Source organism: Ceratosolen solmsi, unplaced genomic scaffold (assembly GCF_000503995.2).
Source record: "Ceratosolen solmsi marchali unplaced genomic scaffold, CerSol_1.0 scaffold148, whole genome shotgun sequence".
NCBI classification, from domain to species: Eukaryota; Metazoa; Arthropoda; class Insecta; order Hymenoptera; family Agaonidae; genus Ceratosolen; species Ceratosolen solmsi.
In genome coordinates this window covers 883273-899282 of record NW_011948446.1, presented here as the reverse complement: position 1 = coordinate 899282, position 16010 = coordinate 883273, and the positions used below count along the sequence as shown (strand labels likewise).

Genomic DNA, 16010 nt, shown 5'->3' with positions numbered 1-16010 from the left:
TATTTATATTTATTTACGCAAATAAACGAGGAAACAAGTAAATCATTTTACCTTTCAAGATTTAATTTTTAAACAAAGTTCATTTTCATTGTAGATAATTCTAAACGAGTGTGTCATATAATACTCGAACTAAACAGCAAAAAAAAATGTTAAAAGTGTAAGTTCATAAGAAAAAGGTAATAAATGTTTGAATTAAAAATAATAATAAATTAAAAATAAGTAAATTATAAATAATAAAATTTTCATTCATTAATATTTTCATTAACATTTTTTGTTTTATATTATTTTTTTTTTAACTTAAAATACATTTTTTATAAAAAGATAATATATATTTATGATAATATTTAAGATATAAATATTATAAAAGATTTATTTATACATTTATACAACAGCATATCTTGATTTGAATACTCTTACTGTATTATCAGTTCCACCAGACACCAAAAATTTAGGATTCGACCAATTACAACATAGTACTTTATCCTCATGACCACTTAAATCAAATAATGGAGCTCTAGGACTAAAAATTAAATCTAAGATTAAATTTCTCTATAAAACTATTTTAACACTTTAATTTGTATATGATATACCTTCGAGCATCCCAAAGTTTTACATTATTATCATATGCACCAGACATAAATAGATGTTCTTCAGTTGTTGACCACCGAATTGATTGAACCCATTGTGTATGTGAAGTAAACATTGACTTAACTACAGCACCCTCTACAATTAAAAGAAAAAAAAAATCAGTTGATTTAATTCTTTCATATAGAATATAAATTTAATAGACTAAGGATTATAAACTTATATTTATAGGAAACTTATACAATTAACTAATATTTAAACTAAATTTAGAATTTAAGTTATACGTACATAATTTAAAATAATAAAAGCATTCTAAATAGAAAATATGCTTTTTCCTTTTGCACAAACCTGTAGATCGTGGATCATATAGTCGAATATGCTTATCTGCCGATGCTGTAATGAGTACTTTACTTAGTGGTGAATAATCTAGATCAAAAAAGCTCTTATTTCCTGTAAATTCATGTTTAACACCTCCTAATTCTGTATCCCAAATTTTTAAGGTATGATCCCATGATGATGTAATAATTTCCGTTTTATCAGACCACACTACACCACTAATGGCTTCTTTATGACCTTTCATAGTTCGTAATGGTACCTTATACGTTAAATTTCAATTTATTGAAAATAATTATTATTATTCTATTATCAGTTCATACTTTGAAGAAACTTACTCGTGTTTTACTACAGTCAGTCTTTTTTCTTTTAGAAGCAGATTCACCATTTTCACTATCATCTTGCAAAGCTAACATAATAAACTTGAATTTAATTAAACTCATAAATTCTGAGTGAAAATATAAAAGTGATAAATATAAACTTACAAGTTGACCAAATTTTTAGCATTGTATCCCAAGAACCAGTGGCCATTAAATTACTTAAAGAATTGACTCCAACTGCTTCAAGTCCACGTTCATGTCCTTTACATATGTGAACAGTTTCTACAGAATTACTTTCAACATTCCACTTCCATAATATTGCAGTTTGATCTTGAGATGCACTTCATAATATAAATATTGTTAAATAAATATAAATGTTCAATACATTAATTATTCTTGTCACTAACAAACCTAACAAAAACTCCAATGTCACCATCTAAAGATATCCATGCTACAGCTTTAATAGGTGATGAATGTCCAGGAATTGTTAAATGATGTTTACCTTTTGCTGTCCATAAATGAAGAGTATTATCATAACAGCCAGTCAATATCCTAAAATCAATTTTTTTTATTAAACAAATATATTAAAAATATATTATTTGTTTGTTATTATAAATACCATTTTTCACACATAGAGACTGCAGATACCCAATCATCATGTATAAGACAATCTTGTGGTTCTGGTGGAGGATGTTTTACAATATATTCAACATTGATTACTTCTTCTATTGAAATAGCTCTTTCGATAATATGTTCTATTAAAGAGGTACGAAGAAATTCTGAACATATAAGAAAATCAAATTCAATTTCTTCATTGCTGGTATCAGACTCTATAAAAAAAAATTTAAAAGTAAATATAATTCTTAATTTATTAATTATAATAATGTTTAACCTTTTAAAAGTTCATTTACAAGAACATTCAATTCTGAAATAATTATGGATGTAGGCACTGATAAAGGATAATCTGGTACAGCATATCTATAAATTTAATGACAATAAAAATATATGATAAAAATCAACGTTAATAATACCAATTAATAAAGTTATTATTTTTTTGTAAAAATATATAATTTTTAATTCTTAATTAGAAAAATTAATGAATAATATATTTTGATTCAAAATATGAAAATGCAATCTAAATTCAAGTTAATATGTTAAAAAAAATTTAATTAATCATTTTGAATTTTATATAATAATTTTACATAATAATTTTATATTACTTATTTAAATTTATATAAATTTTAATTGTAATTTTGTAACTAACCCAACTTAGAAAAAATACAGTGTTTTAAGAACTTACTGTTGCTGTTTTGTTACAAATCTAATTTGTATTTGCGGTGTATCACTAACTGCAATTTTACTATTAGCCATCACAGTTAATAAAGAAATTTATAAATAATATTAAAATTTTACAGATACACATTAAATAAATGTAATTCTACAAATTAACTATTTGCATACACCGACGATCGAATACGCATACACGAGGTTGTGGTTTCAATTCCAAAATCCTCTAGCTTAATTTAAAATTTATAATAAAATGTGACGTAAAGTGCAGTAAGAATCTGAATTTCTCCAATTTGATCACAATATAAATGCGCGAGATTTCAAATCTATTCCGTTATAAGCATATAATTATTCTGCACTAAAATAGCAAAAATTAATGTCGATCAATACTCTGAAATAAAAAATTAAATAAGTTTATATAAAAAAAAATTAAAACATTAAACATTGAATTATAAATAATATATAATTATCTGCAATTTCATTATTTAGACAATAATTATCATTGTTAGATTTTTCCAAATGTCTGAGCTGCTGGATATGTATCGAATTATCAATGCAATGCAATCATTTATTCATTCGAGAAGATGCATTAACCTCCGAGTCCTGTCAATTATAAAAGGATTGACTAGTAATCTTAATTAAAAACCAGAAGCGAAGATTAATATGTCAAGCAACTTACGAGCTACTACACTTCATGGAACTTCGATCTCTATCACTTACTCGGACAGAACTTACCCAAATAATATATGGCTTATTATTCCATTCTGAAACCTCATTATTTCTCTATTTTTGTTCGCCTATGATTATTCTATTCTACTAAATCATAAATTCTATAATATTTCAATATTAGCGCTATATTAAAAAAAAAAATTAAACAATTGATCGGTATCATAACACTAATATTGCAGTGTCTAATTTCCCAGTTCAACAATACAAAAGCTTTGATAATTTGCATTTTTAAATATAAATAAAAGTAAAATACATTTTTATAAAGACAAAATCGATTTTTATTAATTATTTGAGCAAATGGTGAGATAGTTTTAGTAATAAATACTGAGCTCCATAATGCTGTTACAAAAAGTATTAATTAATAATTTTTTACAATTGTCATAGCAAGCGGGTATATCAGTCATTATACAAGTTTTCTAAGCCGTAGAAACAGGTTCATGTATACTCGCTATTATACATTCTCATATATAGTGTCTATTTTTTCTGACATATAATATTGAATAATATTTTTAATATAATATAAATAACTATCATATTGCGTATAACTTCTCTATCTGTATTCTTATCGAATACTGTTCCTCTACGCATTTAAAATATCCTAATTACGATAGCCAATCATCATAATGCTTTTCGGCACGGAATCGAGATACGAAATAGAATAAAAGCATAAAATAGTTGTGCTGTTCCTTTACGGAATAATTCTATGTTGGAATGAGTATATGATTGCTTACTGTCTATTTTGATCTAAGCACACGTGGTTAGATTTATTTTGATTGTTTACTGTTAAAAATTTTTTAGGTTATCCTAATTACAATTGGTTAAATTTCTGTATAAAGCTATATTTTATATTAGTTTGTATTTATTAAATAGCGTGAAAAGAGAAAAGATGCAGCTCAAAAGTAAACCTAAAACTAATAATAAAATATCTTCGAATAAAGTCGATGATTTAATTTTAAAAAGAAAAGGTGGTGGAAGTATTATAGATCATCACCCTTTATTCTCAAACGATGGAGAGTAAGTTTACATTTATATTCTTAATTTTATTTTTTCATAAACTCATTTTTTCATAAACATTTATTTTAGGACGCTATATGTTGTATGGAAACAATTTATTAGAGCTTATAGTACACAGACTGGTGATTTTGTCAAAGAATTAGAGCCCGCTAGTAATAAAATAATTGGTATTGTATTATCACCTGATAGTTTTGATACTATTATTGGTTGTACAGATAACGCAGAGCTTGTTTATTGGAACTGTCACAATAGTCTCATTACTATAAAAACAGTAATTACAATTATACAATTAATAATATTATTCATTTCTATTAACATGATTGATAATTTATTCACAGTAATGTATATTTATATATAATTTAATTTTTAGAAACTTTTGATACCTGATAATACTAATATTAAAATAAAAACATTTCATCTTATTCATTATACTACGTTCAAGGGTAAAATTCTATGTAATGCGGTTGTTAGTTCTCTTATTAAAAAGAATGAAGAGATGATTTTGCGTGTTGAACTATTTGATTTAAAATTAGGAAATAAAAATTTAAGTAAAGATATTGAGTAAGTAAATGCATTTAATATTATACATAAAAAATTTTTATTTGAATATAAATGTGAAGAAAGAGAATAAAATTTGTATAAATAATATTTTAGAAACTTTAGGGAAGATTATTGTATTGATATTATTGGAAACTATGGAGAAAATTTAATAGCAATTGCTCAAAATTCATTTTTGTACTTAATGAGTCCAATGCACAAATTAAAAGTTATTAGGTGACTTATTTGTAATATTAATAAAATCTATTTTATATACTACATATGTATGTATACGTATGTACATTTATAATTTGTTTAATTAATAGGCATAAAACTGGAAGAAACATTACATGTATCGCTGGGCATCCAGAAGAAGAATGTGTTGCAACAGGAGATACAAGTGGTCGTGTTTTAGTTTGGAGAAATATTTCACAACTTAATCCAAATAGAGCAACATATCACTGGCATACACTGCCTGTTGCACAAATTGTTTTTAGTAAATCTGGTAATATGTTCTATTTCAGATGATCAACTATTATCTTTTAATAAATAATTAATTTCATTATTAAATATTCAGGTGGTTATATGTATTCTGGTGGTGGTGAATGTGTTCTTGTAAAATGGTTATTATCCAACCCACAAAATAAGTCGTTTTTACCTCGTTTGCCTGCTCCAATTAGATATCTCACGATTGCATCAGAAAATATTTATGTAGCAGTATCTACATTAGATAATGGTATACATTTAATAATTAATTTTTTAATATTTTAATTTAATTATTTGTATACAATCTTACTTATTTTGTATGTAGGTATTATTATTGTTAATCCTCAAAGAAAGATAACAGCAGTAATTCAAAATTTTACTTGGGGTGTTGCAAGTACTCCAAAAAGTTTATTTCCAGCCGGACTTATTATAGATCCACGAACAAATAGTGTTGTTTTAAATAGTCGAACTGGTCATGTGCAATTTTATAATACTCATACAAAAAGTTTATTATTCAATGTAAGTAACATAGTTTAGAAATATAAAAATATTAAAATTAGAATAAGGTATGAAAATGTGAATAATATTGTATTTTAATTAAATTGTTTATGGGACTAATTGAAGCTTTCAATTATCGTATATAAAATATAACACTATTTTGGGAAATAAGATATAAGCAATTACTGAGCAAAATGTTATTAATAACTTAACAAATTTAATTTTTCTAAAATTTTTGGAACATTAAATAAATAACAAAATATACTTTAAAAGATTATTTTCCACTGATATTAATTAAACTACAGATATTTTTTATAATTTTATTAATATATCGTATAATATTAATTGTAGTTAAACGTAACTGCACAAAATTTATTAACACAAGAAAGAAGTGTAATAATTGTAAATACTGAAGTGACAAGAATAGCAATTAATTCTGAAGGTACTTGGATGGCAACAATGGAAGAACGAGATGACAATATATCAAGTACAGAAGTAAGACTTAAATTTTGGCAATTCAATATGGAAAAACAAAAGTAATATATATATATATATATATATTTTTTTTTTTATACATTTTGTAAATATATATTAATTAATTTTTATTTGCAGTTTTGTTTTGAATACATCAATTGAACTTCCTCATGAATTTGGAGTAAGTGCAGTTAAATTTAGACCAAAATCATCCCTTGGTGATAACGAACAATTTGTTATTACCGTAGGAAAAGATAATAAATTCAAACTTTGGCATTTTAATGATTCTTCTACAAATGGTTATTATTTTTATATTTAATAAAATTTCATTGAAGTTTCACAATTTCTAATGATTATTTCATTTTAGGTAACATCGAACATTGGCGCTGCTATAGTGTTGGATTTTATCGAAATTTACCAGCAATAGATGCTGGTTTTTCTGTCGATGGTTCACTTATAGGGGTCGGATTTGGATCAAGTTTAACACTTTGGATTCCAGAAACTAGTATATTAAAAAATAGTTTAAGTCATAGTCGATATTTACAACCAATAACGTAATTAATTAATTTTTACAATAAATGTGTTAACATCTGTGTGTACTTGCATTTCAATAATAATTATTAAAAATTTAATATTTATAATTCTTTTTATTAGTCGTGTAGAATTTAGTAAACAAGAATATTGTCATCTTGTGGTAACAGCTTCTACAGAGCATTTGGCAATTTGGGATCTTTTGTCCTTAACTGTCAAATGGAGTGTTCTTCTTAATTTAACAACATTAGCTGCCGATCCTCTTTCGATTTACATGGCTGCATTTACTACGGATAATACACGTAATATTTTTAATTAAATTAACACGTTTCTTTTTGTCTATTGTTGAAAAAATTGAATTAAATAAAAAATTTTATTTTAGTTTTTATTTTTACACCTGGAAATTCAGAGCCTGAATATGTCAGAAAGCATGTTATTGAAAAAGATGTTTCTGTACTTGGTGCTTGTTTTATTCCAAATATTCAAAATAACAAAGAAAACACAGTGCAGTGGCAAGAAAAATCTCAATTTTTATTTTTAAATTCAGAACAGGTTTCGTCAAATTACTATCAACTTCAACTGCATTCAAATTTATTAAAATAATAATTATTAATTATATTTTTAGGAATTATTGACTTTAGAATCGAAGTCGGAATCGAGTATAGCACTGGAAAATTTATCTGTAAGCCAAAACGTAAACTTGACATCTTATAATCGTATAGTTGCTTCAGAAAGAATATCAAATATTGAAAAGCCAGAATTATTTATGCATGATTATATGAGGATAACCAATAAAGGAGTTGTAGAAGAGGTAAGTTATTTATACTAATATTATCAAATAAATTAATACACAATTTTATTTCTGAAATTTATCAGAGATCATATTAATATAATTTATTCTAAGTGCTTATTTAATTACAACAATTTATGTATAAAAAAATTATGAAAATTATGGAACAAATATATATAATTAAATTTGAAGTATTTTCATTTATATTATGTGTATTGGAATGACTAAAAACATTCCTGAAAATAATTGATTAATGAAAATTTCTACCTTCTACCATGGTCAACTATTTTGTTTTGTTCTTATATATATATATATATATATATATATATATATACATTTATCAATATGAAATGTAAAATATATCTGTTTATTTGATAAATTGATAGATGGAAATAGTAGCAAAGAAGAAATCATGTAATACATTTATTTGCATTTAGATAAACTAATAATATTAGAAAACTAAAGATCTATGCTCAGTGTTTTGTTTTATTTTATTTACAAGATGCAGTTTAAAATATTATGAAAGATAATTAATTCGATCTGTTAAAATAAAATAAATTAAATTTCAAACAAAATCTACCAATTCTTCATGTTAAAAATGTTAAAGTATCCATCGAAAGACGCAGTATATTATTAATTTGCATTAATGCTATTATAACAAATTTAATATTTTAAATTTGATAATAATTAATGTATTATGTTTTAATATTTTGTTAATTGGAATTGATGTTACATAAATATATGATAAAATGTGGTACATAGTACAAATACAAATTTGATTTCATACGTTATTTTCTAAGTAAATTTATTCAACATTTAACTTATTATTATATTATTGTCATTTCATTGTACGTATGATTACATCCAAATAGACAAAGAATAAAAATGATAACAAAGATTTCCTCAAGGAAGTATTATGATTGTGTTTGAATTAAATTATTCTAATCATGACATCGATCAATTTTATGGGGTATCTTTTTATAATGAAAATAAATACATTAGTACAGAATTATCTATACAGTGTAGTTTCAATTGTGTTGATCCGAAAATATGATAGCCATGATGTATGAAAAGACTTTGAAGAAGATAGGCTGAGGCAGTCTTAAGTTAAACGTCTCGGCGGATGTTGCTCGGTGCAGTAGGTGTGACGGTTAAATGGATACTTCGACAAAGGTCTCTAGAGTACTTTAAACTATTAGTGCTTGCGACCAATACGATAATTTCGACAACGACGCACTAGGTCAAACTTTCGATAGCGTAGACAGTGCCACTGGGGTATTTGTCTCATATTCTCTATAGCCTAAAATAAAAAGAATTAATTTAAATTATTTATTATTAATTAATTATAAATTAATTTTTATTACTAGCATATGAACTGTTTGTAAACACTTAGTGATAGGTTTATCAATAAATATATATGGATTTGCTATAATGCTATTCTGACAAAGTGAAGAAGCCCGGATAATTTACACACGCGAGTGGAATTATTTCTCTTATATATAATAATTATATTTTTATTTTATTACAATATATATAATAACTTAAATAATTGCACATAAAATAGATGAAAAAATACAAATAGTGAAAAATTAGAGTCAATTGTGTATACAAGAAGGACCACAAGAAAAATCGCGGAAAATATTAAGTTTATAATTCAGTGTATAAGTGCTATTTGTGCTTATTTAATGTATTCAATTATTATGTATAATTTTTGCAAATATTTTTACAAATACATCAAAACAATGTTTATATATATATACATATATGTACTTGTTATAATTTGTGAGTGCATAATTTATGGTCAACAATAGTTACTTAAGAACATTTTGTTGAAAACAAAATTTGTTAGTCAGATATATTTAATTTTTCTAATATTTAGTCTTGTTTTAAATATAAATCAAAATTTATTTTTAATAATAATCATTGAATTTTATTAATAATAATAAATTTCAATTTATTATTAAATTTTTATTAGATAGAAATTGTTATTCAGAATGAATATTATTCAAAAGTAGTTATATTAAAAATACGTATGAATATAAAAGAATGAGTTAACATAAATTATTATATAAAATATTATAAAATGTATGTTCATATATTTTACATCGTAAGTAATATTCTTATAATCGAGAACATCAAATTTATCATTTTAAATTTGTTTGTAATTATAAGATCAATGTTTGTATCTGGTAAAATAGCATTTATTGCTCAATGAAAAAGAAATTACCAATTTCAATAATAATTTTAATTAATATTGAATTATAAATATAGAGTAAATATATGTTTTATAATTTGACATTTTTTAATTGACTATACGATTAGCAAATATATATAAATTTAAAAGTTGACTTTAGATTAACAGGTTGAGTACCATAATTTTCACAATATTTCGATTTTATAAATTAATAAAGAAAAAAAAAACATACTGCTTAATATTTTAATAATTAAAAGACATAAAAATGTTTTTCATTACATAAGCAATAAAACGATGGTGAATGGGGCCTACTCGGTTAAGAGTTCGTTACACTCTGAGCCGGACGTATTGCAATTAGTGGCTTTCTGTATTTTATAAGTTGCAACTACTGAATGTCGGCCTCGTAAAGCTTGGAAATTTGACTTCCTCCAGTCGAAGTATAAATTATAAACTTCTATGGAACATATATGCAAATGAAAATATGTACGTGTAATTGCAACAGATTTCTTTCAAGCTTCGTCATATAGGTGTCATTTTCCAATCATATATAGTAGAATCTAGTTAAAAGAAAGTTCAACCAATATATCATAGGGGACTATCTATTTTCAATTGACAAAAACAAATTTTTGTACACATTTTCTCATAAAACTATATCGTTAAATGTTGACAATTCAAGAAATTTGCAGCTTAAATTAATAGAATGTTTTGTTTGTAAAATTATTCAAAATAAATAAACATATTATTTTAAATATTATAGACATTATTTTATATATTTTTGTATTCTCGATAAAAGAATACATAAGAAATTGAAAAAATATTGTAATATAACTAGTAAATTATAATATTAAAGCAAAAATGTATGTAATGACAATTTTATATTATATAATTTTTATATAAACTATTAATACTTGAAATAATGGATTTTAATTATATTTTATAAATTAAGTAATTTTCTTGCAGTCTCGGTTCTAAATTTTTGAAACAGTAGAAACAAACTTACACAATGTATTAAATTTTTTGGTAATAAGATTTTGTTTCTGTTATCCTTTCTTGGTTGGATTTTCAAACTTTGGCACGGTTTTTTACAAATTATCTTATTTATTGATGAAAGAAAAAGAATTTGCACTTATTTATATTTAAATTAAATTTAAAATATTAGTAATGTATTTAAATTTATAATATTAAGAAAATTAATTCCGTTATTTTTATAATAAAGAGTTTCAATTTTTATGAATAAAGTTTGATTATTATAAATTATTACTTTAAAATGCTTATGTTACCGTGCGTGAGATGGTGTATGGTGTTTCTTAAGGATTCATTTATTTGTGTTTTGGAGTTGAAATATTTCATTAAGGTTTAATTGATCTTTTCTTATTATATTTTTTCATAGAAACATAACTTAACTTCGAATAAACTCGAACTTACAAATAGACGAGACGTATTGCATTGTCTATTGCTATGATAATGGTACAAAACGAATGACCTACTTTTTGAATGACCAAGGGAGGGGGAAGGGACAAAATGAGAAAGAAGTATAAGAATTTATTGCACAGCACTAACTTTGACAAATTTTTCGTGAAGCCACAATCCTTGGATGTCAATCGAAAAGTCCTCGGTATGCAACTAATCAATTTTATATCGTTTGAAGGTCGATGGCCTCTTTCAATTTTAATACTCTTTATCACAGTTTGGTATATAAGCTTACGTAGTACGAATTAAATATATCATACGATAAATATTGTATAACTTTTTTTAATATATAATGAAAGTTTTAAAATCAAATTATTAATTGTTTTTTTTTTAATAATAATTTTCTTTTTATATGTTTAAGGTCGCACAACTTAATGTAATCGTATATTTTTATATTGACTTCCTAGTAATTATTATTTTTGTACCCTACTATTGGTATAATTAATTTTTAATTTTGTTTTATAGAAACATGTTTTGAAATATTGCTTATATATACACATCTCCGGTTTCATAATAGACGCATCAGTTTTATTCTTTTTATACTTTTATAGAAAAATCCATTTTTCAATACGTAGCTATTCCTGCTCATATATAATGAATCGTCAAGTTCATAAAATTTCTATAATTCAGGTAAACTAATGGAAATAGTACAAGCATTAAAATTCTACATTTGAGCATAATCTTTTACTCACTGTTTCTGAATCACCTGCTGGACGAGCCGCAGAAGCAGTGATAAACAATATTAGGTAGAATATAATTAGTAGTCCAAAATTGTATAGCTTTATTTCCTTCATTATTAATTGAGAAGTAATAAACACTTGCTTTAGATTTTTATTTATTAAATAATAGTTAACGTAAATTGTAATTAGCTCTCCCGTTTGTATACAGTTGTTCACTTACTTTTTTAATACAAAAATCTCTTTATTCTGTTTATTATATAATATTAAAGATTTTAAACTAGCACGTAAAAGACAGCAGAATTCGTGCGAAAGTTAACACTACTCGAGTATTCACCGGCGAACTGAGTTTGAATGCTCACGCCATGATCTAATGTTAAATGTATCAAGTATCCTCCCACCCTTGCCAATCTGTAAAATGCAATATTATCTTCTTTCAAATCGCTTGGACAATATATCACTTAACTTTTGTCAATGATTGCGTATTGTTGACAATTCACTAATACTAGCAATTTCAAAGAGAAAATTTTTTTATTTTTTCTCGATAATATTTTTTCACCACTCAATAATAATTAATAAATATTTTAATATTAACCTACTTGGCATACTGAAATAAATATCGTTTATATTTATTTTTATTATTTTTACCAAAATAAGCAATGATCATTTAATAATATTTTTTTTAAACTGATAATGATATGTTTTAGATTTTATTTGAAAAAAGGTTATTTATCATTTATATTTAAAATAAACTAAAAAAAGTATTGGCACAAGTATATAATATAGAAGAAATTTTAATATATTTTAAAAAAAATAAAAAATTTGAATTTTTGAAATATTATGATTTGTTGAATTAAAATGTTGAATTAAACTTATATTTTTAATAAAATGAATAAGTATATAAATTTTAACAATAATGATAAAATTGTAAAACAAAATTTCTATAATTTTCATTTATTTGATTTCACTAAATACTTTTTGAATTCGTTTAAATAACGTGTTATACGTTATTGAATTTTTTATCTTCTAATTTTTAATTGACGAATGAATAAACATAAATTAGACCAATAATATAGTTTTCTAATTACATTGTATCCAAATATAATCCAAATTTACAATATTAACAATATTAATCATTATAAATTTCGATATATAAATAGATTTGCATTATAATTATTAAGGATTATGAGAAAACATTAAAAACTACATTTTAATTAATAATTATTATTCGATTTTTATTGTTTGCAAATAATTTTATACATATATATATATATATATTAATAGTATGAAATTATTTATTAAATTATTTATAAGATACTGTAGATACTAGGCAAATAAATTCTTATATTTGTTAAAATTTTAATATTTAGAGATATTAAAATTTAGAATCTTTGAGGACTTTTAAAAATCGTTTAAATAATTACGTATCTATATATAATTATTAATTTTTTTATTTATGTAGGTTGTAAATATAGGATTAAAAATAATATTTTATATTTTCGGGTTTTACTTTTTTATTTTTATATGCAATACAATTTCAATATATATTTTATGAATACCTCAAACTTCAGAGATAGTTAGTATTGGCAACGTATACAAAAAATTAATTCAAATATAAATAATAATCTTTAAAAAAATTTTATATATCTTGAAGAAAATGCATTATCCTTGAAAATAATTATTATTACACTTGATCTAATGAATTAAAACTAGGTCATGTAGTATTACTTCTTCCAGTTGTGATTTTATTCACTTATACAAAGATTTAAAATTTCCATGCATTTTGTATTGCCAAGGGTATTGGTAACCCAGTTAGATATATGCGGTTGGTCGACAATGTAAAGGAACATGCACATACGTAGCTTAAGTAATCGGCAAAGGAGGACGACGAGTATATAAAAGTTAGACAAAAAGCATTTATTTAGAAGCGTGAACAACTGCTTCGACTATCGCCTAAATAGAGACAACAAAATAATGCAATATTAATCTTTTTAAATAGATAAAATAAAAGTTATGAGCTGGTTTTTGGACACGTGATTGTTGATTTTTGAAAGCGATAAGAAACAAACAGTAGATTATTATATGAATGTCAAATATCATATATACTTTAAACATAATAATCTAGATAACTATGAGTACATAAAATTAGTATTTCGATGCAACGTGTAATACAATAGATAGTACCCCCCCCCCCCCCCCCCCCTTCTAGATTTGTTGGAATTCCTAAATATGTCGAACATTGTGACTCATAACAAGCTTTGCCATTTTTGACATAAAAATAACAGTATGCTAGATAGATAATATTATTACTAAAATTAATAAATAGCTACTCGAGTTATATCGATTTATATATTTTTTATTTATTAATTATCCTTTTAATATCCTTTAGCTATTAGCAGTGCCAGCTCATACACTACCACCAATGAGAATGCTTTGTATACCTTTTATCGTTTCACTCATGGGAAAATCATCGAAGGATTGTACAACTGAAAAATATTTTAGGTAATTTTTATTATTTATTATATTATGTTTATTATCCATTTCTATATGGTTATTTTTCTGCATATGAATAGGAAGTTCAAATTAATTATTAATATACAGAAAATTCAAATGATTATACTAAATATATGTACCTTAAATTATTTGATATATTTAATAAAATGATAAAAGTTATTAAAAATAAAGTTATTATAATAAATATAATAATGTAATATTTTTATAATGTTTTTAATCATGTTTGAATATGATTATGTTTAATCATCAATATTATCAAATTACAATTTCAAGAAAAAAAAATATCTTTGATAATCATATTTAATTTAAACTATTTCATATTTTTTTAATGCAATTCAATCATGTTACTCTTATTTTTTTTTATAGAACTAATGTTAATATCAATGGTCAGGATTCAGACAATGAAGATGATAATGAAAAACTAGAGATAATTATTAATCAAAAAGAAAAAACGCCAGATTGTTTGAAAGGGACAGGAGAAGAATCACAAAAATTGATAAATTTTGATTGGAAATTTTTATCAACTGTATTACCAAGCAATGATTGTACAAATTAATTTATTTTATCAGATTGTTAATTGACAAGTCAAAAATTAAATATGGCTTCATTTTACTTTGTGAATATTTGTTAAAAACTATAAAGTATTTTATATTAAATTAATTCAAATATTTACACAAATATTGTGCATATATTTGAAAAATACAATTTTATTCATTTAATGTAGAACAACGACTATGTATTTAAACATACTTATATATTTTATAAAAATTAAAAATTCATTTGTAAAATATCTTAATAAATATAAATATTTAATTTTCTAGTAAGTTTGAATAAATAATAAATATATTTTACTTTATTTTTATCTTTACAGGGTACTGTTAAACCATATTATTTAAATGTCCAATCGACAATATTATTGTTTTTACATTCGTCTTTGACTCAATAGATCTTTAATGTTTTAATAGGTTAAGTGTTATAATTTATAAAGAATGTGTCGTGTCGTGTCGTGTGTGTGTGTGTGTGTGTGTGTAAACGTTTGAAATATATATAGCTGTACATTATTATTTGAATATAAATAATGCTGATAATAATAGATAAAACAAAGTTTAAGCAGTGTCACGTATATATATATATATATATATATCTATGTATTATATAACTAGAATTTTAAACAATATATATCTACACGGGACATTTTTTAACGCGCGTTAACATTAAACTGGTTAATTAAAAAAAATTAAAATAACAAGAAATGAACAATGAATTTTAATATTTATAATTAAATTTTAAAACAATAAAATATTGATTTGAACTATGTAACGAAGTATGAATTTAACAGATAGGTATAATGAATAATTAATAATGTTCTATGAATATATAAATCTGTAACTTTCATTTTATAATAGTTATACAAGAATTTATATAAGATTTATATTACAATTTTTCTAATTGCTTCCACTATTTGTAATATTTTAATATTAAATAAACTATATTTATACTTCTAATATGCTAAAAACTATTAGTCTTAATATTATAGTATAGTTTTATATGTCACATATAAGTTGTAACCG

At 23.6% G+C, this 16010-nt stretch overlaps 3 protein-coding genes across 4 annotated transcripts; 1 reads left to right on the top strand and 2 right to left on the bottom strand.

The window, feature by feature from the left end:
* Positions 1-337: 337 nt before the first annotated feature.
* On the bottom strand, positions 338-2765 carry LOC105366192 (ribosome biogenesis protein WDR12 homolog). 2 transcript variants are annotated; one of them, XM_011504537.1, is made up of 9 exons: positions 2539-2765; positions 2131-2216; positions 1858-2068; positions 1650-1790; positions 1404-1579; positions 1257-1327; positions 934-1180; positions 591-723; positions 338-520 (listed from the first exon to the last, which is right to left on the bottom strand). In XM_011504537.1, exons 1-9 carry the CDS (start codon positions 2607-2609, stop codon positions 382-384), a joined length of 1275 nt encoding a protein of 424 aa, XP_011502839.1. In that variant the 5' UTR covers positions 2610-2765; the 3' UTR covers positions 338-381. The 2 variants fall into 2 exon arrangements, with proteins under 2 accessions (XP_011502839.1, XP_011502838.1); XM_011504536.1 differs by having other exon boundaries at positions 339-520; positions 1858-2017.
* Positions 2766-3984: 1219 nt separating this feature from the next.
* On the top strand, positions 3985-14445 carry l(2)05287 (WD repeat-containing protein l(2)05287). Its single transcript, XM_011504535.1, has 14 exons — positions 3985-4268; positions 4338-4539; positions 4639-4829; positions 4923-5042; positions 5132-5310; positions 5383-5541; positions 5617-5810; positions 6141-6325; positions 6402-6562; positions 6631-6817; positions 6918-7096; positions 7177-7346; positions 7420-7605; positions 14315-14445. Exons 1-14 carry the CDS (start codon positions 4141-4143, stop codon positions 14429-14431), a joined length of 2358 nt encoding a protein of 785 aa, XP_011502837.1. The 5' UTR covers positions 3985-4140; the 3' UTR covers positions 14432-14445.
* LOC105366190 (uncharacterized) lies at positions 8764-12063 on the bottom strand. The gene is made up of 2 exons (XM_011504534.1): positions 11941-12063; positions 8764-8884 (listed from the first exon to the last, which is right to left on the bottom strand). Exons 1-2 carry the CDS (start codon positions 12040-12042, stop codon positions 8780-8782), a joined length of 207 nt encoding a protein of 68 aa, XP_011502836.1. The 5' UTR covers positions 12043-12063; the 3' UTR covers positions 8764-8779.
* Positions 14446-16010: the final 1565 nt, after the last annotated feature.